Source organism: Talaromyces proteolyticus (assembly GCF_021365285.1).
Source record: "Talaromyces proteolyticus strain PMI_201 chromosome Unknown BGW36scaffold_4, whole genome shotgun sequence".
NCBI lineage: Eukaryota > Fungi > Ascomycota > Eurotiomycetes > Eurotiales > Trichocomaceae > Talaromyces > Talaromyces proteolyticus.
The window spans coordinates 1743140-1771008 of NW_025764280.1; the positions used below are offsets into that span (position 1 = coordinate 1743140).

At 44.4% G+C, this 27869-nt stretch overlaps 9 protein-coding genes across 9 annotated transcripts; 4 read left to right on the forward strand and 5 right to left on the reverse strand.

Annotated features, from left to right (window-relative positions):
• Positions 1-4149: 4149 nt before the first annotated feature.
• Positions 4150-5547, reverse strand: BGW36DRAFT_293155 (uncharacterized protein; the record flags this gene model as incomplete). Its single annotated transcript, XM_046210970.1, has 2 exons — positions 4150-5068; positions 5132-5547. 2 exons carry the CDS (start codon positions 5545-5547, stop codon positions 4150-4152), a joined length of 1335 nt encoding a protein of 444 aa, XP_046074419.1.
• An 801-nt stretch (positions 5548-6348) lies between these two features.
• Positions 6349-7585, forward strand: BGW36DRAFT_357365 (uncharacterized protein; the record flags this gene model as incomplete). Its single annotated transcript, XM_046213866.1, has 2 exons — positions 6349-6761; positions 6814-7585. 2 exons carry the CDS (start codon positions 6349-6351, stop codon positions 7583-7585), a joined length of 1185 nt encoding a protein of 394 aa, XP_046074420.1.
• A 4137-nt stretch (positions 7586-11722) lies between these two features.
• BGW36DRAFT_395753 (uncharacterized protein) lies at positions 11723-12472 on the forward strand (the record flags this gene model as incomplete). Its single annotated transcript, XM_046218079.1, has 1 exon — positions 11723-12472. One exon carries the CDS (start codon positions 11723-11725, stop codon positions 12470-12472), a length of 750 nt encoding a protein of 249 aa, XP_046074421.1.
• A 634-nt stretch (positions 12473-13106) lies between these two features.
• BGW36DRAFT_338526 (RNA polymerase I-specific transcription initiation factor RRN3 superfamily) lies at positions 13107-15935 on the forward strand. The gene is made up of 2 exons (XM_046213014.1): positions 13107-14110; positions 14162-15935. The coding sequence occupies exons 1-2, from the start codon at positions 13498-13500 to the stop codon at positions 15607-15609; spliced, it is 2061 nt and encodes a 686-aa protein (XP_046074422.1). The 5' UTR covers positions 13107-13497; the 3' UTR covers positions 15610-15935.
• A 278-nt stretch (positions 15936-16213) lies between these two features.
• On the forward strand, positions 16214-16741 carry BGW36DRAFT_357368 (uncharacterized protein; the record flags this gene model as incomplete). Its single annotated transcript, XM_046213867.1, has 2 exons — positions 16214-16531; positions 16571-16741. The coding sequence occupies 2 exons, from the start codon at positions 16214-16216 to the stop codon at positions 16739-16741; spliced, it is 489 nt and encodes a 162-aa protein (XP_046074423.1).
• A 765-nt stretch (positions 16742-17506) lies between these two features.
• Positions 17507-18514, reverse strand: BGW36DRAFT_357369 (putative RTM1-like protein; the record flags this gene model as incomplete). Its single annotated transcript, XM_046213868.1, has 3 exons — positions 17507-17958; positions 18021-18263; positions 18349-18514. 3 exons carry the CDS (start codon positions 18512-18514, stop codon positions 17507-17509), a joined length of 861 nt encoding a protein of 286 aa, XP_046074424.1.
• A 997-nt stretch (positions 18515-19511) lies between these two features.
• Positions 19512-20554, reverse strand: BGW36DRAFT_291901 (putative RTM1-like protein; the record flags this gene model as incomplete). Its single annotated transcript, XM_046210876.1, has 3 exons — positions 19512-19957; positions 20032-20286; positions 20392-20554. 3 exons carry the CDS (start codon positions 20552-20554, stop codon positions 19512-19514), a joined length of 864 nt encoding a protein of 287 aa, XP_046074425.1.
• Positions 20555-23194: 2640 nt separating this feature from the next.
• Positions 23195-24931, reverse strand: BGW36DRAFT_374845 (uncharacterized protein). Its single transcript, XM_046215705.1, has 2 exons — positions 24531-24931; positions 23195-24401 (listed from the first exon to the last, which is right to left on the reverse strand). Exons 1-2 carry the CDS (start codon positions 24597-24599, stop codon positions 23283-23285), a joined length of 1188 nt encoding a protein of 395 aa, XP_046074426.1. The 5' UTR covers positions 24600-24931; the 3' UTR covers positions 23195-23282.
• A 767-nt stretch (positions 24932-25698) lies between these two features.
• On the reverse strand, positions 25699-27143 carry BGW36DRAFT_374847 (major facilitator superfamily domain-containing protein). The gene is made up of 2 exons (XM_046215706.1): positions 27010-27143; positions 25699-26926 (listed from the first exon to the last, which is right to left on the reverse strand). Exons 1-2 carry the CDS (start codon positions 27108-27110, stop codon positions 25798-25800), a joined length of 1230 nt encoding a protein of 409 aa, XP_046074427.1. The 5' UTR covers positions 27111-27143; the 3' UTR covers positions 25699-25797.
• Positions 27144-27869: the final 726 nt, after the last annotated feature.

Here is a 27869-nt window from a genome sequence, read left to right on the forward strand (position 1 = left end):
ATTGTGATAGTACTCTACTTACTTTTAAGATTGTTTTAAATATCGTTCTCTCTTGCCTTCTGTTAACAGAATATCCATCTCGATCCATATCTCGGTGACGAGTTGTGGAACCGATTGACACAGTTGTCGGATACCAGTAAAATACTTGCCCGCTATATAGATATATTTGGGTTAATACAACTTTCTTATAATATATATAACTATACATTTGGAATAACTATATTATATTAACCATTCTAAGTTGTTTTACAAACTACCGGTGTTTCTTGTGTTGAAGCAGCTTAGTAAGCTTAGCGTTAGGAATCCACTTAACTGTGAGGTCCGGGCCCACCGAGCCTACAACTGACCGAACGTCTGCAGGCCACAAGCCGGCGGGAACAACCTCAAAGTGATACATCAGAAATGATGCAATTACCCCTCATGCTCGCACTATAGAACCTAATTAGGAAGTACGATGCTTTCTAATCATGCGTATAAGCTTGAGGACTTTCCCCAGCAGTAGGAAGGCCTCAAGCGGTTTATTCTTAAAATATATAACCCGTTTTCTTAACATATTGATTTTATAGTGCCTCGCCGCCGAGTAGCCTCCTAGTCGATTTTAAGTAGGATCCCAAACCCACTATGGAGTCCTTCCAGACAAACCACCACTTTATAGATATTATATTATAATATAGTCTTGAATTATCTTCGGATCTCTGCATTTAGCACGTTTATAGTTATATCTTTGTTAAAATCGCGATTTAAGTTCAGTACGATATTAAACTAGATTATACACTTAGTTCTCTCCGACTTGTTGATTTTCAATTTAAGAAAGAAGATAGTCAGCTATTTCTCGTACAAGAGTTGGCTGGGGAGGTAATCCTTGCTTATCTAAATCTAATATCTATTTGACAAGCGAATCTTATTTAAATTCTGATAATTTATGTCCATTGGCGCGTATTTCAGCTCGATAATCTATGCCATTTAATCTGTTTTGAAGAGTCGAACGGGTGATATTATAAATCACCGCTGCTTGTCGTATAGAGCGAATTTTTTTATTTTTTAAATTGGATAATGCTAATTGTATTTGTCCCTCTTGCTCAGCTGAATTTTTTGAATTTTTATTGCGAATTGGTGGCATATTGACGCGTTGAATTTTTGAAGATAATATAGAACGCATTCTCGGGCGGGAGTGGCCAGCTCGGGTGTGGATTACGGTAAGGATAAACACTATCCTTTACCAGTTATGGAGACTATCTGGAAAACCAAGGAGGTTGTTGACCTGAAATGGAATTTCATATGTAACTTAACCTCGGTAACTGCTATTTTTTGAGTTAAGATCCTACATTAGTTTGCTTTAAATGTTTATTGTGGACAGTAGGGCTCAAATATAAAGTACACTTCTCTGGCGGGCGTCCACATTTAAGAGTCTAACCTAATAATTAGGGATACCTACCTAAATAGAGGCCGCATCCCCCAGGCTGGCAATATTTAGGGAATACTCTAGTTACTAGTACTAAATTTAGCGGTCCCATCTCTAAATTTAGATTCAGCACCCTATATTCAGGTATATCCGATTATCTGCCTATTTTTAGGCTTATCCAACCGAAATTTAGAAATACGTAGGACCTAACTATAAATCCGCGATGTAGCAGAACGCTTGCAAAGCTGAATAAAAGATAAATCCTCAAAGTCATTGGAAGAAGTCGATTTTAGCTGCTGGACCCTGTGGAGAGAAGCAGCTAGAAGGTCCCCGTAGATCCACTTTACCATTCACGCTCCGTTTCCCTTGTTCCTTCCGTTGCTTGGTCAATTAATTTTGAGCTGTGAAAACTCATACACATGAAACAACCACTTGCGTAAGACTCTAAAGAGGGGTCGCTTTTGTTAGAATCAAAACAAATGCCCAATTTTGGTGTCAATACGCAAGGCGCTGTCATAGGACGTGAGACAGAGGGTAATTTAAGTTCCCTCCAAAGTTTTCAATGTGGAACGACAGTGTTGACTTATGTCGCCAGTCATATTATCAAGCAGGTATTGCCTCGGTTGTTGATCAATTGAGTGGTCGAGGTCTACATTCTAATTGAGCGTCCATGATGAAAAGGCCCCCAAAGACAACGGTTGCATGATCACATGCAGACGACAATATGTCCGCTGTACTTCTGTCTCTAGACTTCTCGACAACTTTCTGCAGACGATCACAACTACGACCTTCACAAGGATCATAAGGTAGATATTTACCGCGCCCCCAGATGTGGGTGCGGGAAAGTCTAACCGGATCACGCCCATATCTTTCGGCTAAACCTTTGAGACAAAATATGGTAGTCACCAAATAGTTCTGGCCAACAGGAGGCGGAAACCATGTGCCGCATACCTGTATTCTCGGTAGGATTGGCTGTGGGCTAAGGCCGTCACAAAAAAGCGTGATGACTCTCTTTGGAGATGAACCTGTTGTCCAGTCCTTCCAGTTGCTTTTCAGCATCTTCGGCCAGTCTCCGCTGGATTTCAGCTCAATATAGGTTGTCAAAATTGTATAAATACGTGGCTGGCGTGCTAAGTGCGCGAAATCTATGCCGGACAATGGTATTCGTTTCGTGTGCTTTCCCTTTGCAGGTTTTAGCAATTCATTGTCTTGTAGCTGATCAAAAAGATTTGAAAATTGTACAAAAACGCCTTCCAAGTCGATATTGGACTCATATGCGGCTTCTTGACTTTTAAATCTGTCAAAGGTTTGTTTCACATCGTGTAAGCTCATGCTGTCAAAGTCCGGGTAAATTATATGGGCTTGTGGGTACTTTGCTTTGACCCAAGCTTGCAACAGATATATCACTACGTATATCTGGGGTAGCATCCAACCGATTTTGTTACGGACATCGTAGAGTAAAACATAATTAGCTCTTGTATCATCGAGGTGTTTTTCAAGGCTGCGATCATAGAGTAGCTGCATTTGCCGCTCTTTCTTTGGTAATATCCGAATCCCTGTCGAAGAACCACCTGAAAGACCTATTGCACCGCCACTAAGGGAGAATGTGATTGTTCTGTTCCATTCTATAGGCCAGCGCTCTTTTCTTTCTTTTATTTCACTCCAAATAGATGTCGTTGAGACTGTCCTTAAAGAAAAGTGGGCAGCTGCAGTAGAAATTTTAGCATTTTCATACATGCCTAAAAAATGACGCTGATGTTGCTTCACTTCCTCATAGAACTCATCTGGAGATTGTGTAGTCTCAATAGGTAGAAGGTCTGGCTGGTTTTTTTTCACCTCTGTCATGTAAAGACGAGAATTTTGCGACTCATAGAGGTGCCACTGCACCGCAGACGCCTCGTCATGTGTTTCAAGTCTTGTATGTATTAATATCGGGACTAAGGCGTTGATTCGGCCCTTCAAAACATAGCCACCCCTATAAGCCACCGGATAACTGGCTCCTGCGAAGGTGAACATGAGACTGATTGGCAGTTCTATACCATGCATATCTTTGGGGCGAGGAGGGATCGGGAAGTTGTTGGCAACATTTAGGCCATTGAAAAGCGGGTGCCAACATGTCCCGCCTCTTCTCAGGCTCTGGCCTGGCATGTCTTGATGCATGATTCGAAGGCATATACAACCATCTTTATCAGCAGACGTGAAGTCCTCAGGCAGAAAGCGATTTATGACTGCTCTGGTGAAAGAGAGACACTCCGCAAGAGGTTCTTTGAATGTGGCAATAATCCATGCTAGCTGCGAGCCAACTTCACCAACTAAATCGCAGTATTCATCCATCTTTCCCTTCACCCAGAATATTTGGATTGCTACATTGCATTGCGATGACGACGGAGAACTGCCAGTATTGCATTCGTACTGAGCACATTTCAATATCATTTCCACAGATTCTCCGAAGATATGTAAGGGCCGCACTGCTAGAAGTTAGCGGGAGAAAATAATGCCACAACAGATAGACAAGTTTCTACAAGTATCCAGTCCAAGTGTCTGAGCAGCCAGTACGGATTCTGACAACCAGGTGAAAAATGACATCCCTCTTGTTCCCCACCGCCAGTTGATATAGCGATCAGCTTTATCAGCAAAGGCACTCTCAGCAGAGCCGGTAATGGTCAGGATAGACTGAATTGACCGGCCATTCTGAGTGTAGAAATGAGTCAAATCGGCAAAAAAGCAAACAACTAGGAGAAAAAAGTTCAGTCCTGCATCAAAGATAGGCAAGAAAATTTACCAGCACCAAGAGATTTATGTCCACGCTTGCGGTAGAGTAGCTGAAGGCATCGTAGCACAGCACTCAGTTCTTCCGTTGGTATATCGTGACCGATTTTCGCTCCCGCAGTTGCAACTAGACTATGTTGAGATGATAGTTCACTATTTGCAGGCTCGCGGATGTTGATTGTAGTCATATTCCGGGACATTTCTTGCAGCAAATTATTGTTGAGACAACCTCCAACCCGCCTTGTCTTCCAACCAAAGCCTTGAATTCTGCCATGTATAATCATATCACTGGTACAGAATACAAATTGTAAAACATCACCTGTGCCATAATTTTCAGTAGTCATGATATCGTTTTTCAAATGACTATCTGCTTTTGAGCACATATTAATACACTGTTGTACTGCTTCCCATTCATCACGTAGTCTGGTCAAGACTGCCAGATCTTGATCTTTTTGAGATCCTAAGCCTTTTCCTAGTAAGACTAATAACCAAGCTAGTACATCCTGTCTGTACTTTTCCAGTCTTGCAGTTGTAATAGCTAAGCCATTTTTGCATCCCTGTAAGCCTTCTTTAGTATGAATTTCAGATATAGTATTCAAGTTGGTATAACCAAAAGAACTGCTATTATCTTGGGGGTTGAGCTCAACTTGAGCGATGTTCTCAGATAGATTTGTGTATATTTTCAAGCATTTCTCCGCGCTTAACCGCTCTTCTTTCATCGTATGAAGCTCTGTATAAAGCTCTGTATTCTCCAAGTCAGATACAGAAGCATTTTCCTCAGAAATATGCTCAAGTTTATCATTGATATTTTTAAGATTTTCTTCAAGGTCGCTTTCTGCAAATTTGATAAGCTCTTTATAGGCTTCAAGAGTTTCGGTGGTGACGGAAGATTTGCGACTTATCCCATAATCAGCGAAAAGAAAAAAATTTTTAAGTTGTAAGCGATTCAAAAGGACTTACAGACTTGCGTTGGTAACAGCGATATTGATTGTTTGCTTATACACTGCCAGAAGCCGTCTAAAACCATCAATATTATCGCCCATATATCTCAGATTTGCCCAGTCATGAAAACTTATCTGGTTTTCACCATAGTTTGATATAAGTTTTGCGATTTCCTGTTCAAAATCTTTACAGGCACTTCCACATCTTTTTAATGGAAGATCAAGCAAAGTAAGATCTTCTTGAGCTGTGATTTGAACTAATTTGTCAAGAATATCGAGTTCTGCTATTAAAAATTCAAGCTCCTGTAGCAAGTCACGAACATGTTTAGGAAGTGATTGAAAGCCTACTACTGTCTCATACAGTGCAAGGCTGGAGTTTAATGCAAAAGTAGCCAAAGGTACTAGCCTAGAAGCTACACCACTAGCTTGTGACATAATGTAAATGAATTTCGAAGATGATTATATTGTGAGAGTTTGTTTTGATTTAAGTGAAAACACTGAAATGCCCTCAATATTTGAGGCAAAGGCCAAAGCTAGCGCCGGACGCATAAATGTGACAAGTCAGAAACTAAAGAGTTAAGTTGTAGACAACACACCGAGCCTAACTGCGCTCATTAAGCGAGATCGCTATTCCTCATGTGTATTAGATTGCCATATTCACACAGTCATTATTGCTAGCATATCGGAATTGGTCGTTAGTTCAAACAAGTGTTAAATCCTCTTAGGTACGTGCTTCAACATACTTCAAACTGCTTGGATATGATAGTACAAGCTAGCAAGTAATAGTTCCCATTTAGGTAGCAATTACGATGATAGAGAACCTAGAGCACAGGTAAGAGCCGTCAAGCGAATCCAATCTGATCTATCACATTTAGAAGCTCTCTGCCTAGCTCACCACCTATGCCCCCTAGCAAATCTGGCGAATGCAATATATCAGCCAAGAAGCCAGCCGAGACATCGTCCCAACATCCTTGCCGCTCCTGACGCTCAAAGTAGTGGCTGCGGGCATGACTAGTACTTCCAATTGATTGGTGCCAGTCTGTTATGTCATCTGTCCCACTAAGATTGAGCCAATTATCTCGAAAATTTGCGTTTAACCACCCACGCTAAACGATTGAGAGTTAGTCACACCGGTGCACCCAGTGCTAGCACTAGCCTTTGACCTCAAAATCAAGGGTAATCCAATATTCTTACTCATTTCCGTTATTATCAGTCTCTTTCGACTATCAAATAGTCATGGCAGAAGCTATTGGTGTGGCTTCTGGGCTGTTGGCTTTGGCCACTTTCGCCTTTGATTCTAGCATTTCGCTTTACGAGATGGTTAAAAGCTTCCAATATCATCCTATGCAAGTACGCGATTTGCTAGAAGAACTAGAAGCTTTAATAACAGTATTGGGACCGCTCACTGAGATTGTTCAAAGTACAACTCAAGATCTTACTATACTCGATCTTCCTCTGAAAAGATGTGGATGTGCTTGTAAAGAGTTTCAACTGGAAATAACAAAATATCTATCTCACTCTGGTAAAAACCGATTAAGTTTTCGCGACTGGGCGAAAATGAGATATATGAGAGATGATATTGATGGGTTTCGACGACTACTTGCCGGATACAAACTGACTATTAGTATCGCCCTTACGGATGCTAATCTGTGAGTCACGAATAAATTACTTATGACTTCCTTCTCGCTGATAATCATCTAGTCGCAAGTCTTCTGTCACTGCCGAAGCCCTTGCAGCCCACAAAGACCTGATCGAAACTGCAAGGGACGACCTCGAAGCTCTCCTTGGAAAAATTGATGAGAAGCTTGACTGTATACTTGGACAAGCAGTGACTAAGTCAGACTCGGATATTTTAGACCTGCACCAGATTCAAGAAGAGCGTTTAAGTACAGAGAAATGTTTGCAATTATGCTTACACCTGTCACAGCATATCGCTCAGATTCCGCTTAGTTCCCAAGATAGTAACAGTTCTAAATATCTCGACTCAAACAATTTGTCTGAAACAATCACAAAAGAAAGCTTAGCTGTAACAGCTGCAAGATTGGAAAAGCATATGCAAGATATCATAGATCGTCTATTAATCTCATCAAAAAAGGATCCAGGATCTCAAGACGATCTAGCAGATTTGACTAGATTACGTGATGAGTGGGAGACAACTCGGCAATGCATAGATGTCTGTTTAAAAGCAGATAACTATTTGAAGGAGAACAGTACTGTTACTAAGAACTATGGCACTGATGATGCTCTGCAATTTATGGTTTCTACAAATGGAAAGATCTTACATGGTAAAAAGCAGGGTTTCGGGTGGAGGACCAGGCAGATTGGAGGCTATCTTAATGATGCCTCGCTGCAACAACTGTGCCAGGATATGACTAGTCGTCACCTCAGTGTGGCTGAGAAAGAAGGCTCGTTAACTCAAGATGATCCTAAATTTACCACTCCCGGTCAGAAACAGGCCGTACCGGCGGAATAAAAAGAGGGTGATGGACAAGGCTATAAGCTCACGTCTCAACCATCATCTACCGATCTTGAAACAACCAGTTCATCAATAACTAGCCCATGTCGTTCCAAACAGATATAGAGAATTTGCCATTCAATGTTTCGTGTTCAATTTAGATAGGTCAGCCATCGCCAACTTCCTAACATACCATTCATCGGTATGAATGCACCTGTATATTGAGGCTAGTCGAAGTACTTTTCACGTGCTCTATTTCATTAACCTTAAAGAACAAGGGTCTCGGGTCCGCATGCATAGATCCCGGGGGAAGGGAGGGAAGGAATACAGTAATACTAGAACAACAAACACTGAGCGCCAGAGGTACTATCGAAGACCAATAATATCGGATTATGCCCTTGAGTTTAGAGGGCTGCTGGAAGCAGCCAATTGCCAAGATGTATTAGCCGCCTTATCTCACGACACCAACCACCACCCTTACTTCCTGCCCGTCTATCGACGTAGGTTCTAGCAGAGGTAGTACTCGAGTAGTTCGTGGCCACGGAACCTGAAACAACTGGTCAAAATATTCGTGTTGGCCTCAGGCGGGTTTATCGTGTTACGCCTTTTCATATCGTCGTCGGCTTTAGTGAGGCCTGTTGAGAGCGGATATGACGATAAAGGTTTGAAAACCATGACAGGAACAACACCGTTGGAGGAAGCTGCAAAACGAGGAAATTTCACAGTCCTATATACTCTGTTAAAAAGTCTTAAGGCTGGAACAGAAATATAAGAAAGGGCGAGCATAGAAGCAGCAGGAAATAGGAAAAGTGGGAAGACGTTTTGAAACTCGTACTTAACCAACAGGAAGAACAAATCCAGATCAGAGAAGCAGTAGTCAAGCCTGCAGCAGGAAACTGGAGAAATGGAGAACAGATTATGATACTCCTACTCGACCAACGAGGGGACTATATCCAAGTCATAGAAGCGGTAATCGAAGTTACAGCAGGACACCCAGCAATCGAAAAAGAACTCATAACAGATATTACTAGGCCAACAGGGATAACAGACCATAGAAGAAGTGGTTAAAGCCATAGTAAAAAATTGGGCAAGCGCAAAAGACGTGACGACACTCCTGCAGGATCGTCAAAGTGACCAGATTCTAATCACCAGACAAGCTCCAACAAGAAGCTGGATTTAGAAGATTTAATGGAAACAATTTGCGGTCGTTCTCGAAAGAAGTTATGTACGGGTTGAAAGATATCCATGTTCGCTACTGTATAGCGGGAAGAGTCTTCTGTACCAGATCACCAGGGATTACGCTCTTGTCAGATTTATCAGGTGCAGGATGCAAACAATACAAACATGAAATTGATACTATAGAGGCCTGAGGTCTGAAACTAAATACATGAAAACAACAACAAATTTATACACAAAATCATGCGCAATTTTCCACTAGATCATCAAGGTGATTTGTATGATCTGTTTGATTTGTATGATTGGGTGTTGAACCTGGTAAAATAGTAGAATAAGCCATATAAAAAATTTTGAGCATTATGACTGGTTCGTTTTGGATTAGTAAGGTAGGCATTTTCCGACACCCCGGGCTGCTCACGTGGTCAAGAATATGTGAGCCAAACTCAACACCAATTCAGTGAAGACACGATTCATCTTTGTCACTGGAATTTGTGACGGAGCACCTTTCCCTGCCAAAACGGTAGAACATATCCTTAGCGACGTGATTATCAGCAGATGTATTGTTCAATACGACGTTGGTAGAAAGTATCCGATTGAGTTTGTTATGCGGGATGGCCAACCCCAGTGGAGCCCTCAAGAGCATATGTAATCTGCTTGCTATATCTGAAATAATACTTGCTCGTGATTAATTTGAAAAAATAGCTTTACGTAAGCCTGAAGAAAATTCAGCATAAAGCTGTCTGAAAGCTATAGATTACTAAACATTAATAATCAGATGTTATTTAAATTAGCTGTTTCAAGCAAGCTATCTTCATAAGCATCGTTACTCTCTCTAATTTTTATACATAAGAAGCTAAAGTAATAATTTTATACTTATTAAGTCTTATAAAACTTAAATACAATGATCTTAGATATAATAGTAGGCGATATATATGTATAAAATACTTGGCTTTTCGTGGGTAATATCCTGTTCCTTTTAATGAATGGAATAATGTGAGACAACTCGTAATAATAATGCGATTTATATAGGTAGGTATTGCCGAACCCTGATTTCACGGAATCTAATTAAGAAGAGCTATGTAGATAGTTGAACGCAAGTTGCCTCTTCCTGGCCGCATGAAGTAGATTGGGACAGGAAACCCCTATCTTGCACCATGTTATATATGAAGTCATCTAAATACCAGCCGCCCGTAGAATGATCCACCAGTTGGCTTATCAATGTTATCCCGTAGATGATCAGTGGGGACCCATGCGGATCGATACACATTAAGGTACGGAGAATGTAGATTAGCAGATCGATGGCGGCCTTGTCGATGACACTGTGGACGCAACCATACCGCCCTAACAACTGTCAAGTCGATGTCATACACCATACTACGACGTGCGTGTAGAGGTTGTACTGTGGCTGGAACGCCACGTAGATATCATGTGGCCCGTGATCATGGCAGTGGATATATATGGGGTTGCTGACTATGTCAACTCCGTATATGGGAGTGCATGTGTGCTTTCTAGAATATGACCCGGACGTTGCAGTGGCTGGAGATGGAGATGACGTTCGGTGGATGGGTGGTCATCCATCCTCGTCACGGGCGAAAACTCGAGATCCTACAGTAGATGATTCTGTGCGCGGTCGGCCTAGTGCAGCGACTCGGAGCTCAGGCCGGAAACAATATTATTCCATCCCAGTAAATGTGATAGTATTGCAGGCGTTTCGTTTCTAAACAGCGCAGTTTCAAGTCGCACGCTACAAGAGCGTTCTCTAACACGACTGCCTGTGACTTATGCCGGCTAAGCGCATCTGGTAAGGCCAGCAGACTAGGGGGCCAAACACTCCACAAGACGTCGCACTTCCTATGCCGCCGGTGTGCCAGGTTGTGGTGCTAGGCGCCGTGTGATTGGTTCCTAGCTCCTTGCTGCCGTACAATGTGAGGTCAGTGTGCAGGGAGACCGATGTTTCGAACCATCTGCGCCCTTCCTACACCCTTTCCTTGAGCGCATGATTGCATTCTACAGGATGCACCAACCCCTATCATACTGCACTCCTTGGTAAACTTCGACATTCTCCGCTAGATTCTTCAGTACAACTCGAAATCTGGCCAGCAAACCGTGGTTCTGTCATAAGTGGGCCGCATTATCGGTTGTGATTGGACCAGCAATAGCTTGTTTCTGGAGGGATTCGTAGTTCGGGCGAATTGCAACCGCGGCGCGCAGGCGCTGGCGCTGCACTGATCCCCACCGGGACAGGTCGCAGCGGGCGGTCACTGGCCCACAGGGTCGGTAGTGGATGCTACCCGGCGGCGCTCCAGCCAAACAGCGCAGGGCAAACGGAGCATGGGGCGCCCAGGCCCAAATCGCAAAGTCTAATTCTGTGCCTGTCCCTCTGTCCCTCTGTCCGCCCTTCTGTCACGGTCACTCTTCCATTCTACCTGAGGCTTGCCGCCGTCACCTCACTTTCTCCTTCCCTCTCCCTCAGGTCATTCATTCCCTGAGTAGTGTGCTCCTGCATGCTTCATCGAGAGTGGTCTTCGCCCCCTCTCTGCATTCTTTTCTGCGAGTCCTGGTTGTCCGCTCCTTTCACTCTCTCGTTTCTCAGGCGAGAAACCACTCTTTGACTACTACTACCACTACAAATTTGAATCATTGCAGCGCAATTCTCGACTTTCCTTGTTCCCAGTCGACATTGATAGTGCGAGTCTTTAAGTCCGTGCTTTATCGAGTTGTTAAGACACAAGCACATATTCAACTCGACCTCAATCGCATTATAGTACTTGTCGACTATTTCGACTATCCTTCGCCGATAACCTTCAATCAAGAGATCTGTGATCTCGCTGCAAACGCTTGTGACAGTCGAACCCTTCCGGACTGGTTTTCGGAGGTATCATCACGCATATCTGGATCGTTTCTTCATCTGAGCATCGCGCATTTCGTCTTGCTATCTTGAGCACTCACTCGTCCACTGACAAACGCAATCCATCCGCCATGGCTGTCTCTATCAGTCGCGCCTTCACCAAGCGCACCAAGCGCCCTGAGATTTCAACTCCCATGCCATTTCGCGAGGGCCTAGTCAAGTATTCTGCCGGCACCATTCGTCGTGGCAAAATTTCTGGTCCCGTGGAACTCTTGTCAGCAACCAACCCACTCGTCTACAACGCTCCCGATTTGAGCGGTCTGTCGTCATCCTCATCCGCCTCTTCTCTGCGTTCTGGAGATGAGAGTGACTTGACTCCTGCATCGCCTGCTACCCCAGTATCAGAAGACGCCATGCCAGAGCCAAATCACCTGTCAGGCTATTTCCCAAAGAGATCAGCCACTATCACCAGTACAACCCGCTCATCGACGTCTTCCACCGGCCTTGATGCACCAAACGTGCCCAAGCGTGCCCTTTCACACACCAAGAAGTCGCATCAAGATCTCGCCCGCAAGCGTTCGATCTCCCGGTTGTCGCCACCTCCCACTTCCATGAACACGACCCCGCCGCGCCGCACTCAGGATGTCTTCGCACCGGTTCTCGAATCCGGCGACAATCCTTTCAGCAGGGAATTGGACAAGGTCAATGAGGTCGCTGAAGATTTTGGTGCGTTGAGAGTTTTGGATGAGGAAGAACAGATTCTGCTCAGCAGAGGCTTGAAGAAGTTCACCGTTGATGACTATCTTTGTGAGATCGAAGAGCTTTATGGGGGTGTTTTTGACGACCACCTCGGCCCTCTGGCATCCAACTCGTGGCTCTAATCATAACACCAACCCATGTCTCGACCTTTACACTAAACGATTCCACGATCCTTAAAATATTTTTCTACTCGCAGCAGGACTTTGATCCGTTCGTCCATTCCTGTCAACACACATTATCATGTCACATTCTCTATACGGTTTCTTATCGCTTGTTTTTTCATCGGGGGTACATACCATTGAGTTATAAACGTTTTGTCTAGGCGTCATGACCATTGCGGAGGATTAGTTTATTTGGTCTGGCGCTGGCTCTTCATGCACATACTTAGGGTTGAAGTAGTTGCTTCGACTTGATTTTCTTTTGGCCATGTGCCTATGATTAGGTCAATTTAGGATAGGTTCAAATTGTATTTACCAACTGATTGCTGTTGAACACTGTAACACTAAAACAACAGTAGAGTTCAGTGTAAGGCGAAGCTTTCTGGCATTAATTTAACTTGTGTTTAATTACTTATTCTTTGATTTTATTTCTTATTTTTATATAAAGACTGCCTGTACATGTTTCAGACCTGCCTGTTCAAGCAAGACTAGCGCAAAATGTCTGAAGCGAGAGGCGCACAATGGCAATTCCCCGCTCACCGCCTTCTCCAGGTGGAGAGCACCTGCCGACCCACCAGAATATTTTTCATCCTCCTCGAGCTTGCCATTCTCGAGAATCGTGGCTGTCTGCCCTTTTGCGAAGAAGTCTTTCCTGAATTCTGCCTGTCTATAAATATAACACTACCAGCAGATTCTATCGCGCACCCACAGGGCAGACAGACCGTTATTCGTCGACGCCAAATTTTCGTTCCTCACTAATCTTTGTCGTGTGCCTCAGCTTTCATCACCGCCTTATTATTCGCATCTCTTCAAATGGGTATATCATCCAGACATACGCATGTAGTACTTCCTCGCCAAATGATCGCATCTCTTTATTTAAGAAGAAACCTCATTTGCGGTGCCGTTATTATTCACAACCTGTGACGGTCATCCTCGCCCCCGCCAAAACAGTTTTAACGCCGAAACCCGCTATCAGCACTATTATCGGCATGCCGCACTCATCGTTCCCCGCCCCATCCATCCTCAAGACGTCCAAGTTGGCGTCGACGCTGCCAGCTGCAGCAGGAAGGAAGCGCAAAATGATGGACATCGATATGTCCTCGCAGCCGACCTCCATACCTTCCGAGGCCGACACCGGGAGTCCGGTCAAACGTCCGCGAGTCAAGTTTGACTCGTCCGTGGAGACTAGACATCTACCTGACCTGTCGCCTGAAAGGCAGCAGCAGAAAGAGAAAAGCGTCTCCCTTGTTCGGGAAGAAGTTCGAAGAGCTATCCAGAGACATGTTTCGGGAGCAGACAGTGAAGCTTATGATCTCATCAAGCAGGTTTTTGCTACTGATGCAAGGAAGCAGGAGGATGATGAATCAGATGAAATTCCCAGTCCGACATCGATGAAACGTCATCTGATGGGTCTACTGTCAAATGTGTCTTTGCTAGATGGAAACTGCTCTGGCCTTGTAAATGCCGTGTTGAGTAGTGAGTGGCTAGGAAGAGACGAGCCATATGTCAAGCTTTTTATCCGGTTCTTGGGGAATTTATCAGCGGCCCATTCTGCGTTTCTGCGTCCGGTGTTGAAGATGCTAGTGAACTACCTCGGAGAAAGTAAGGCTTTCTTGTTCCGTTGTTCTAGTTGTTTTGCTGACTGGTCTCTAGTCCCTAAAGGCACTGGACGCATTCCCGGCTATGCAATCACCACTCATGGAGAAATTTACGACAGGGTTCACATGGCGCTACGATATCTCATGCAGCTATTACCAGCTGGAAGTGTAACTCTTTCGCCAATCCTGTCTGGCCAATTTCCGTTTGATACGGATTCAGCACAGGCCAATGTTTGTTACACCCGCAACTTGACTAGAATTATTGAATACGTCCCTGAGCTTCAGGCAGAAATCCTTGCTTTAATCACCGAAAAGCTTGTTAAGATCGATGTGCAAATTCAGGTCGACATGGAGGATTTCGAAGATGAAGTTGGCGAAGGCCTCTTGGAAGACCTTTCTCGTCCAATTGACTTGGAAAAGGGTGACGACGAAGACGAGTCCGATAATGACTCTGTAGCCAGCGATGATGATATAACCGACGTTGAAACGCGACGGCTCCGAGGAGTTAAGGAAAATATTCGCAAAATCGATTCAATGATTGACCATCTATTTGAGTTTTACTCCCCACCATTTGCACATGGAACGGACGACGAAAAGAACAACGCATTAGATCTGCTTATTGCACATTTTGAAGGCATTATACTACCTACCTACCGCTCTCGACACACCCAATTCCTTCTTTTCCACTTCTCGCAGTCTTCGCCTGACCTTGTTGAGCGATTTGCTGCGACTTGCATCCATATCATTTTTAGCAAGAGTCAGCCAGCAATTAGACGTCAGTCCGCGGCTGCATATCTCGGAAGCTTCGTTGCGCGAGGCAAACATGTATCACCGCGTGTAGTACGTGATGTCTTTGATATGCTAGGAGACCATCTTGATAACCTTCGCGCTGTACACGAGAAATCATGCCGAGGACCAGACCTCCGTCGATACGGTCCCTTCTACGCAACCGCACAAGCCCTCCTATACATATTCTGCTTCCGCTGGCGCGACCTCACAACGGCATCGGAAGAGAACGACAGTCTCGACAACGACGACATCGACCTTGAAGACGTCAACTTCCCTCAATCCGTAAAGGAAGTCCTCCACCGCGCCATCTATTCCAAACTCAACCCCCTCAAGGTCTGCTCCCCGGCCATCGTCTCCGAATTCGCGCGGATCGCCCATCACCTGCGCTTCCTGTACGTCTATTCATTACTCGAGTCCAACAAAAGACTACGGATGTCCACATTCCGAAATATGTCCACCATGGCAGACCCGCACTTCGCCATCGTTGAGCGCGAAATTAAAGCCGGGAATGATGGCGGATACCAACTCGATGCTTACTTCCCATTTGACCCGTACCAATTGCCGCAGAGTCGACGGTGGTTGGATGGCGATTATGTCGAGTGGCGGGGTATTCCGGGGCTGGACGATCAGGACGAGGACTCAGATAGTGCGGCGGAAGATCAGGATGCGGATGCATTTGATGATGATGAGCCTACGGGTACGGACGAGGAGTGATCCTCCTCATTCCGCGAGATATACGGGCTATTATATTGGACTATATATGGGTTTGATACCATTTTTTTTGTTATATTGGGTTATGATGATGTCAAAAGCTAGATGATTGGTATTTACATTAGCGCGGCGTCTGGGGTAATCAATTAGATGAATATATTACGCCTACATATACACTCATTTGATAAATGTTTGAACATAGCAGTGTTAAGACTTTCTGTCTTTCGTCTGCATTTACACCAATCTATGTCAGATTAGGCTTGAAGACTTCTCGCGATCCCATCCGTAGAAGTAAAAGGCTCAAATATTATTAATATTGGTAAAGGAGGGCTCCTTTACCCAGTCCACTCTTGTGGTGCTATCTTCCAACTTTTGTTCTACTCTATGTACCCATCAACTGATGTCAACTGGTTTTGTATACACTACCAAACACATTTCCCTACATATGTACGATCTAACCTTAGCCTCGCCAGCATTACAGAAATTTGGTGCCCTACTTCATATAAATTAGTGCTGCTTCATAAACGTTGCGCGCCCTGCCGTCTCAAAACAATATATAGCAATTTTCAGCTTGTAGAAATATTACAACTGATAACTCTCATTCAACATGTCATTCACGGATCAAAGACCCTCCTGGCGCGTGGCAACTAAACTTGAGCAAAGAAGCTTGCTGCTTGCTGTGAACTGCGTTGCTGGTCTTGCCATTTATTTTTTCGGTATGCCCTCAGAAACTAGATTCATCGGCCCTCATTGCAATATTTCAAATTCTCCAGGGTACGACCAAGGCATGATGGGAGGCGTGAACACTTTGTACGACTATGTTAATACTATGAAGTTTGGTTTTATCAAAGCCAAGGGCACGGTCGTGGTTAGAGACACCCTTCTCCAAGGCGGTATTGTTTCTGTCTATTATTCGGGTACGCTCGTAGGTTGTCTATGGGTGGATCTCTTGGCGACCGATTAGAGGATCAAGAGTCTTGCTATTGCCTGTGTATGGGGAATTATCGGTGCCTTATTGCAATGCTCGGCTCAGAATTCCATCTGGATGATTTGTGCGAGTCCCAGTCAACGGGATAGGCACTGGGATCCTCAATGTCATGGTCCCGATCTGGGCATCTGGGATCACAGAATATAAATCTAGAGTAACCTTTATCACTATGGAATTCACTCTCAACATCCTCGGATGGCTGTACGTAATGGGGTCTTCTTTATTGTTGTAACTCAAGCCCGTAGCTGTTGGTACAATAAATCCTTGATTTCACTAGAAACCGTGTGCATGGGCTTACTATTAGCCATGAGTGGTCTCCTTTAAGATGTCCTTTGGCAAATTACCCTCTTCGGCCACCCATTGTCTCTGCGACTCGAGAGTATGCAGTATACTACAGAGTAACCCGAATTAATTTTCTGGGTCACCTAACCGAATCATTTGGTGGAATACCCGAAGGAAACCTTGTCATCAGAATTTCTGACAAGCTGTAATCAAATTTGGACCAGGGCTTTCTAAAGATGAAGTAATACTCGGTGAAGAGCTTATGATCTGGAGTGATAGAATTATTAAAATTTAATTATATTAAAAGCCTTATATTGTGAGTCCTTTAAGTGTTCAGTGAATCTTACTCAATGCGTGATGTACACTCTAAATTCTATAACCCGATAGTTGGGAGACGAAAAATCGGTGGAGCTTGGCATGGCTCTCCTTGAATCCAGCTAGCAATATTAAGCTTAATCCTAGCTAAGTAGGTATTCTACTGGAGATATTAGGTACCATGTAACTAACCACGGCCTCCCTTCCTGCTACTGGCTCCCTTACTGAATAAGATTTTAATTCACAACTCACGTCTCAACCATATCATCATTCCACCTGGCTAACATCACGGGGTCTCTTCCGACTTCTCCCCTATTACGTGTGATAAGTGGGATACTCCATTTCAGCATCACGCTCCTTTTGTGACCCAACAAGAATCATCGACGGATGAAAGATATTCATAGCAACCATGGCGAGGAACATCAGAGTTGAATCAAAGACGTACATGAAAACTTCATGGCTAATGAGATACCCAGCGTTGCCTTGCGCATATTCTACTAAACGAAAGATCGACCGCACCAGGATCAGGGCACTGGCGGCATACAAGCCCACAAGGACTGTTTGCCATGAACGGGTCGTCCTTTCATTCAGACGAGCGGCTAGTGCTATTACTTCGGGTGTTGGCTTCTTGCGGATGCGAAGGTGGAATAGAGCACAGGTTATAATAAAAAGGCCGAAGAAGACCAATTGAACACAGAGACCACCGACGGTGACGTGCTCTCCTAGATTGTAGCTACTGATGGTGCCGCTGGCCATAATACCACCACCTGCAGGACAGCATGCCATTAGCATCCTATTACACCTTGAGGGGATCAGGTGCCCGACGAACCTGCGGCTTGCATCACGAATGCGATCACATCGCCAGTGACAAAAACCTTGGTCATCCACTTAATTGACACCACGCTGAGTCCTTCCGCCCGCAGGTAGACGATTAGCCGGCCCAATACCATATAAATCGATGCAGCGTAAAGGGGTGGAGCGAGAAGAATCAAAATAGCCTGGATGCTATAAATCGGAACTGAGTCGGTGTTGTTATGGGCCAAAATACGGCAAATATAGCCGATGATCTGAACTGTTCATGAGAGATTCATCAACCGACCATAAAATCATGAGGAAGTAGGGAGAGCTTATTTTGGTACACCATGCTGCCCACTTACAAATGCCTCCAATTACAAACGCAATGAAATACCATGCTCGTCTCCGGTAGAGTTGGTAGATATGGTAAATCGTTGTAAGAAAGAACAGGACCGCAAACACTACTGCTGCTGCAGTCGACGGGGTGTATCTATAGAGCTTGAAATCAATATGATCATTGCTGGCCATGACGAGAATAATGATACGCTCAATGAAAGGTCGGATTTCGTATTATGCCAGAGAGTGTATAAGAAGGTGTAAGGGCCCAATGACGAAGGCGTCAACTGGTGGGTGGCTAAGGTGTGTCTTGTGGGAAACGAACGAACACACACACATATATATATATGGACAGGCTAGGTTAAAAGTTAACCCAGAGGACTCTTTAGAGGAAAAGAGTACTCTTGGAAAAAAGAAGAACTATTGACGAAAAGAGAAGGCTTTGTACTTGCTAAGGGTACCCCTACGATATGTATTCTTATATGTAAAGTTTCAGGGCTTGGCATCGACCCTGGGTTATGCGAACACGAGTATACGAGAACGAAAACGAAAACGAAAACGATGATTCTCGGTTGCCTGTTTAGGAACCAATACCAACAAATGGTTTCATACCATGGGGAAATTCTCAGCCACACATAATAGAGGCTGAGATAAGCAGTACCTGCAGTTCCAACTTAAAGAATCCTAAGCAGCCGACTCCATCAACTAATATAGAGAGCAACGAACTTCGAATCAACCAACAGGCCGGGATTAAAAAGAGCTCGGTCAAATCAATTTGAGAGGAGCGAATTATCACGCGAAGCATCCGTAGCCAATAACTCCATCCAAATGCTACCGTGTAAAGGGTTAACGAATTGAAAGCTCTGATAATTTACGAGCATAATTTCAGGCCATGAATAGGTGAAACTCAAGGATCTAAGATTCGTCGAGAATCCACTCTTCCTCAGTAATAATGATTGAGAAGATCAACTGCAATGAAATAAACCTATATATGAGTTCGAAGGGATGTTTATATATAATTTGCTTTTTTGTCATTGTGGTGACCATTTTGCGTATCCAAAATTGTCAACTGGTAACATCAATGTTGCTATTTTTTTAATTGGTAATGACTCTATAGTTTAGCTATCGAAGTATACAACCTAGTCCGTATCTTGAATAACATAGCGAAAGAATTGCTTCTCTACTCGCTTCAGATTCCACAATCTGTGTTTGGGGAATAGACTGAAAACACTCGCCTGACGGCCTTTCCTCCAATTCCGTGCTTCAGATATGCATTGACCTCGCTTGGATGGACCCAGCCGAAAAGAGTCATTAATCCCAGCATCAGAACAGCGTCGAACAGGTAAATATACACTTCGTGTGTCATAAAGTATCCGTTATTTCCCTGGGCATATTCCACGAGGCGGTAAAGCGAACGAATGAGGATTAGACAACTACCGCTGTATAGGGTGTAGAGATGTTTCTCCCATGGAATCCAAACACGATTTGCGGGTTTCAGCCGTAGGCGCCAGTGGAAAACGATTGCAGTGCCGATGAAGAACAAAAAGAACAAGAGTTGAACAACAAGACCCCCGATGATAATATTTTCGCCGGTCTGCAATGAGCTTACTGACCCGCTTGCCATTATACCACCACCTTATAATGGTAAATTGAGTTTAGCTATGCTATTCTGTTCTCTTGATTCTGGTTATCAGCGCAAGAAGACTCACCAGCGCCTTGCATAAGGAAAGAGATAACATCTCCACAAACAAATATCTTCGTTAAAAACCGTCGTGGAATAGGGGCGTACGACTCTCCCTTCGTGAGGAGAATTATCCGTCCTAACTCCATATAGATACTGGCTGCGAAGAGAGTTGGTGCAATGAGTAACAATAATGTTTGCATGACATATGGGCCCACGGTCCAGTTAGGGCTCTGGTGACTTGACATGCATCGCTTATAGGTAGAAGAGATATCAGCGTCATCTTCACAATTCCCGAAGTTAACAGCTTACTCCTATATATCCTAGCCATTCAACTAGGCACAGTCAGGCTTGCTCAAACTCCCAAGTTTGTAAACTCCACACTTACAGTATCCGCCAATCACAAATGGTATAAAGTACCAAGTTCGAGTCTGCAGAAGCTGCCAGGTATGAATTGCGGTGGCGCCCAAGAACAAAATAACGAATATGACTGCTGCTGCCATGGAAGGGTCATAGCGATACAGCTTGAAATCGCTGTTGGAATCCGCCATTCTCGCTGAGCGAATATGACTATCAACACAATAACTAAGTCAGTTATTGAAGTGAGGATAAACAATGGAGTCTTGGGAAAGGATGATCTTGTATGTTTATCCCTGATCAGACGCTGTCTGAGGATAGGACACATATTATATAATTTTCTATTGCCAGTGTCACTATTTATGGTATTTGTGTTATTGTTTCAGATCCATCTCTAATACGGCATGGCATACAATGTCACAGAGATAGGATCAACGTGGAATGAACAATCCTATTGGACTAGCCATATCATATATCTCCAGTAAGGCCGCCGGAGCGCTGTTGCCTAGGGTCTTTTCTCAGACATGTATTTAGAAACCTAGTCCATTGTGGACCACACATGGTAGCGAGAATGACTGGTGTCAATAACCAAACAATGGCGCCACTTGAGACGCCAGCCATGTTCTCCATCCTCCGCTGTTGCGGTTGCGGCCTCTTTCGAGAGCAAGAGGATTACGTATTCCCTTCGGATACGCTCCCAAATGCACATCTAGTGCATTGCACTAACGGGGTGAGCGATGTGGAACGAATATTTCGACGAGTTAATATCGAGTTTAGCCATAGTATCGTTATCGTTATCGTATTCGTTTTCGTTTTCGTTCTCTTTCCACCTGGCTCCGCTCTTGGGAACTCCACTAAATACACTAAGTACTGCCGTCAGAGTGTATTAGTATTTCCGACCAATTTACAAATACCATAATTACAGGCCGTTGTCGCTGTCATAAAATACATACAACAGCCAGGTCACTTTATGAGTCAATAACTCTAGAACCAATTAAAGTTTATTCAGCTCGGTATTTTGGAATTAGATTTGATTTATGGGGACTCATAGACCACATTATAATTTCTTCCAGATCAACGTAATTACAAAGGTCTGATTTACGTGTAATTAAAAATACCAAAATTCTTACACGATCCCTAGAGAGTGTTGCCATTAAGAGGGAGCATGTGTTGACTTGTTTACCTCAATTGTTTGCAAGAACGTCCGTACGCATGACTAGCTGTGGCTCTTATATATTTAGCATCCGAGCTCCCTGAGAAGATAGATTCTTAAACCCCATCCACCAAAGCAAATCTTCCATTTACTAAATTCAATGTCCAATAGCAGAAATCGATATCCTTTATAATTAGCAGCAGTAATATTAGACAGAAAGTAACGAGACGTGGTTATAAGAATACGCATGAGATTGCTTCGTAATTCGCATCCGGTGAATGAAGGTCATTATGTGGAGTTTCCGCCTAAAAGGTACGGCCTTGCTGGTCCTCTATCTGATATATGCGTTTGGCAATATTGCATATGCCTAACAAATATATGTCCACACCCAAGTTCCACCCGCTGAATGCTGCTCTACCGCGACTTCGTCCAGTCCTGCCAATAATCTTCCCACTCGCCTCATTACTGCTACGCACTTCCCAAAGACTTTGTATTTGGTGTTTCAGGCGCTGCCCGCTAGGTTGAGGTCCCAGTTGCTGACGAGGGAAGATCACCAGTGATTCTGGAAACCTTGGCTGGGACGGCTCAGAGTTTCGGAGTTTCGGATTTTGAGTATGATTACCTAGCGACCAAGAACTATTACCTCTATTAGCAAGATATTTCAGCGCTTGGCAGCCATTGCATACGGTACCTTTGATTCACTAACCCTTGGATGTGGATATTGCCTTTTTGCCTCCCGGGTTCTGTCAACTCACAGGGACTGAACACTACGACGATGTCATTGACTTCGCCATCGAGAACGGGGTACAGCCAATCGCGACACTTACACATTTGGATTACTTTCAACAAACCTCAAGCCGGTTGCGTTAGTTGGCCAGCTGTAGACACCGTAACTAAATCTAACGCCCGTTTATATCATTTTTACAGGAAAGAGCTTAAAGGAACAGGGAAGATATCAATGAAGAGGGACGCATGTCTAGGCGTACCACAGGTTCCTTCATATGCTTCCGACATAATCGCAGCGTAGCACTGCATGGACTTATATGTAAGACCTTCTTGAATCCTCTGACCATAGGCCGAGATTATTCTATTTCATACAAGATGGCGATCTAAGACTATGTGCCCTTGGCGGAGCAAGATTTGAAGTACCTCAATGGAACTGTTCGTATGTGCCAATAAGCGGTATCTTGTCATATTGGGCTAGAAGGGGTGGGACTAACTGACAACAGATTTTGTTGTGGTTGATCCTACTCCACTGCAACTATCTACCCAAGCAAAATAATGTTATTGTCTGAAGCCAGCTCCTGGGCACAACCAAAGCCGATGCTAGTTGGCGAGGTAGTAAATAGTGCCTAGGTTTCTTTGGTCGGAGTAGTAAGGCAAAAGCCGAAGTGATGCTACAGCTAGTGTAGAGACAAGAATTCACGCATCGAGAAAGTGCTGTATATCTCCATGAATAGACCTACTTACCGTTGGTATAAATACCTACAGTCTTTATCTAAAAGAGGAGTAGTGAGCACGATCCAGAGTACCATTTAACAAGACTAGTTCCATAAAAGATAAGTGAGCGGAAATTTACACTAGAGGCAAACCCTTCATGCTACATTCCCTTCAGATGAAAGCTCTCGTCAGCGTCCCCAGTACTACTACAGGAGGCTCTTAGTGTTCATTTCTCTAAACCCTACAATATCGCTCTCGATTTTGAATTGGTCTACATGTCAACTTAAAATTGGAATATCTACAATCAAAGATCTAAAATTCAAATGGAGTCACGACAACTCTGAAACCACGGCAGCTTTGTTCCTTGCCCATTCACAGCAGGATGACCATTCGGGATTAATTTGATGTAGTGCCTCTGAGGTGTGTCTTATCAGTCGAACGCCAAAGTTTTTCCCCCACCATTGGTTGTGCACGTGAAGCAGCAAGACGCCGTAATGAACGAGAATAAGCATGGCCAATGGATCACCCTCCTTGAAGAGGATCATAAGGTCGTCAGGAACCATAACTGGCCATGCGACTATCGCACCCGCACCCCTCTCTGGAAGTCCCACAATTTCCCCAAAGCTTTTTTCAAGACAATCAATCGCGGAGAGGTATATATTGTGCTTCTCAGGGTGAACGTCTTTTCCTAACTGATCAGTACGCTGCCGCAGCTTCAGCAGCGCTTCAACGTCTTCATCATCCTCTGGGTCCATGTATGGTCTGGGGTAGTTAAATAGTGCTTTCATTTGTCCACCTCGAAGTGATCCATGGGAACTAGTCTTTATCGCACGAACACCACGGAGAAGTTCGAAAATTGATATGATACTGTCGCGAGGTGTTACGAGATGCTGGTCACCGTAGCATTCCGGAAACGCAAATGCCAGGACGGTAATGATCAAGGAAAACCCGAATAATGCATGACAGTTTTCCTCTTTAATTCCATTTAATGTAGCCTTGAATTCCCGTAAGCCTGAGGCCTGATATTGTACTGCAAGTTCCGTGTATGTCCACCTGTTGCTTGGTCTATGCAATGCAATGTGGAGGGACGCGAGAGCCATTATACCATCCATTAGAAACTCATGCTTGAAGGCTTCCGCAGGGATCGATCTTTTCCACACGTCAAGATCAGTTTCGTGTTGAGCCATTGTCTCGCAAGTGCTGGTCGCATAGTGATGCATAAGTTCGAGCTCTCGCAGCCGCATAAGCTTCGTGACTGGCTGACTGGAGTAGTATCTCGAGTAGATGCTTCCCAAATCTGCACTGATATGCCCTCTAGCACTTGTGCTGTCTGTACATGAACCATCCTCTGCAACTGATGGGCTTGTGCTACAAGCTCGTACGAAGTTATAAGAGCAGCCAGTATTGCGACTGATACAATTCTGGCATCGTGGTACCTGTTCATCGCACTGATCCGGTGTTAGCAACCACTATATGGATTCAGGCTATGCCGCGCAGACATGGACCAGGTTTGCGGTTACGGGCCTCTCAGCCTGCGCAAGCAATATTTTGACACCAGGAGAAAGATCCTAGCTTACCTTAACACGCCTCTGCTTGCATTGAATACAACCTGTGCGCGATTTCCTGTGACTCCTTCGTGGAGCCATGAATTTGGTACCTAGGTTACAGTACAAGCAACTGTTAGGAAAGGCGAAGTCGCTGGTGGAGGGATTGGGTGAGGGACTCGGAGTTTCGAATGATAAAGATCCGATCGAGAAACCCGACGCCGATTTGGAATTTTGCCCCAGAGAAAATTACAACAGTTGTTTGCGGCTAAGATTGGAGCAAGCTGTTATAGCCATTAGCAAGATCACTTATCAGCGCTGTAGTTGCTTGGGATGTTTCAGCCTAGGAAATTTTAATTCGACGGAAGGGCAGTCTAACGCATACGGAGTAGATATTTGCATTCGCGTCCACAGAGATTTTGCGTGACGAACGTTCCTGTGAATGCGTATAATTTTTCTTTGGTCATGTGGTACCTGGGCCCAGCGGTAACGGTTGTATTACCAATACAGATAATCAAATGCACTGAGTCGTAAACATACCATACCGCATGATTACGGGACTGTGAAACAGATACCTTTATGTACATGGTTTAGCGCCCCTTGACAATAGGATTAGGAAATACTACAAATGCATGCACCGTTTTTGCAATCAGCTGTACAGTACCTCTCTTCTACGTACATTATTAAAGCTATATAAGCTTTACTGAATTGTATTAGTTATAATAGTATAAGTGATGGCCTATTTGAGTGCAAGGAATTATAGTGCGAGTTTAGTACGACCCTAGATTGCAATAAGGAAGAAGTCCAAATTTCGAATAACTGGTAACTAGACCTAATTTATACTTAATTTACTAGTAGAACTAATTATTTATAATTATCTGAATAAGAGTAAATTCTTAGAAATTATTGAACAATAACGCATGAAAACCACGGTTCTGAAATACCGATCCATGGCATGGTAGATTACACTAACTGGCCGACAATAAGCTTAATAGTTCAAGCCTAGCAGTTAGATAGGGCAAGCAGCTGACAAAAGTTTGAATATAGTGGACAAAACTGGATGAGATATAGGAGCCCTCCCCATATCAATACTAACAATGTTTTAACTTTTGTATTATCTACAGGTGATCCCCCAAAAAAGCCTAAATTGACCTGACATGAATTGGCGTGAACACAGATAAACAGGTAGAAAGCCTTAATACTATATTCAAACTTTTGTCATCCTACTGTATATATACATTTCAACTGGTTTTATATACACTACCAACCTTTCTGGTACAGGTAGCCCACTATGGTGTAATTATACTGTCCTTCTCAGCCTCCCATCTACACTAACTCTAGCCAATACCACAAAAATAGCTGCTACTGTTGCCAGCCCACCAGAAATAAAAATCGCCGCACGATACGGTGCAACACCGCCCTTCCCATCACCTGCAATCAATTTCCCAGCAATCGGTGTGCCCATTAAGTAGCCGCCGGTCCAGCCCGAAATTGACATAGCCATAGCCACCGCGGCCTTACTGGGATATGTATATCCCACAGCCGTAGGCATCGCAACAAAAAACGCGCCATTCGCGATTCCATTCAGTGCCGCGAAGACAACCAATGGTGCCAACCTGCTCGAAACCGGCCAGATGGCCAGCATACTCCCTGCATTCACCGCCATCGTCAGCAGAAGCGTGTTCAGCGCTCCGAACCGGTCACACGCAAACCCTGCGCTGAATCGCCCCAGCGCCGTGCAGCCATTGAACCCAGCCACGATCGCGGCGCCGACTGAGGCCGAGAGCCCGATGGACTGCGCGAAAAGGGGCAGGAAGAACGGCGGCACGAAGAGCGTGAAGGTCCCGATGCTGCCCGCGATGAAGAGCATGGTGAACGGCAGGGATTTGAAGAGGGAGAAGTCAAGAATGGTAGAGGGGGAGGAGGAAGGGGAGTGTTCCTTAACGAGCAGGGCAGCTGGGATGCCACTGGCCAGGGAAATAAGGCCGAAGATGCGGAATGTCCATGCCACGCCGACATGGTCGATGGCGTATTGTAAGACCAGAACGAGCGTGGTCGACCCAATCCCGCCGCCGAGTTTTATGAGCCCATTCGCGGTGCCGAGTTTCGAGTGGAAGTATTGCACGGGCAGGGTGTTGCAGAGGGTGAAGGCGATGGCGGAGCCGAGGCCGAATGAGACGCCGGCAGTGCCGAAGAGGCCGGGGATTGTAGTAGTGGTGAAGCTGCTGCAAAGACTACCTAGACTCATGAGGAGCACGCCGAGGAGCATGCTGTAGCGGGCGCCGAGGAGGTGGGAGAGGCGCACGCTGGGTAGCATCATGGCGACACAGAGGGCAAGACTGAGCGAGCCGACGAAGGAGAGGGTGCTGGGGGAGCCGGTGGTCAGAGAGCTGGTGAGAAGTGCGGTTTGCAGGACTCCCCATGAGCCGCTCCAGCCGTTGATCAGGAAGGTAATGATTGAGCAGGCGAAGACAACCGTCCAGCCGTAGCCGCCGTCAGGGATTGCATCGACGGCGGAGGGGGTGGATTAGCATCATTGGCATCATTAGTTAGGTTGGTGTCGTTGTTTTCCAAGGAGTTGAGCTCGATAGTGGCGGTGTGGGAGTGTGACATGGTTACATATGCATTCAAATGTTTCAAATGTTGTGATGATGGAATAAGATGATGGATACAAGTTGTCGGGTGACCCCGCTTCGAGACTAACTAATAATAGATTGTTGGTTTGATAAGACTTGACCCTAAGATTTGCAGATATTCTAGACGCTGTACCAGATATATGGAGTGATTGAATCAACAGATGTGGGAGTCGTGTGAATATCAATTGATATTTACGATATAACCGGCTCACCATCCTGTCTCCTTTCCTAATACGCGTCCCTGAATAAAATTTTCTTAATATAATTAAATATAGATTTTTCATAATTGAGAAGAAGAAAATGTATTAATAATAATTATAAACTCTGATTTCTAGTGAAAATAGAAGCATATCTAGTATTTTGAATCTATATAAAATTTAAGGCACAGCTCTAGGCGGCGTGCCAAAAGGCCTGGATCGATGCTCTGAAAAGCGACCCCAAATAAATCAAGCTAGACCCCTTGACATTAATGGCGGCTCAAGTAAATTTGAGTCAGCTCACATACTCTACCCTAAGGCAGACGAAGGATTCCATTAAAAGAACCACCTGTTGAGAGAACAGGTTACTTTTACTAGAGAATTTACCGCCACTAAATCGACAAGCCATGGTGTTTGTATGTTTTTTTGATACTAAATAAATATATGAACTATTCATAAATATATAGACAGGAATAGATATGTGTACTAGAATTAATTGATATATATTCCCTTTAATATACTATATCTATTACAAATAT

Bases quoted from the DNA above. Each gene is read 5' to 3' on its own strand.
- BGW36DRAFT_374847 (XM_046215706.1), bottom strand. From the start codon at position 27,110: ATGTCACACTCCCACACCGCCACTATCGAGCTCAACTCCTTGGAAAAC. The intron at 26,927-27,009 runs GTCGATGCAATC...CAACGGCTGGAG, and splicing joins GCTAATCCACCCCCTCCGCC to CGGCTCATGGGGAGTCCTGC.
- BGW36DRAFT_338526 (XM_046213014.1), top strand. From the start codon at position 13,498: ATGCCGCACTCATCGTTCCCCGCCCCATCCATCCTCAAGACGTCCAAG. The intron at 14,111-14,161 runs GTAAGGCTTTCT...ACTGGTCTCTAG, and splicing joins AGTGAACTACCTCGGAGAAA to TCCCTAAAGGCACTGGACGC.
- BGW36DRAFT_374845 (XM_046215705.1), bottom strand. From the start codon at position 24,599: ATGGCTCCACGAAGGAGTCACAGGAAATCGCGCACAGGTTGTATTCAA. The intron at 24,402-24,530 runs GTAAGCTAGGAT...ACACCGGATCAG, and splicing joins GCAAGCAGAGGCGTGTTAAG to TGCGATGAACAGGTACCACG.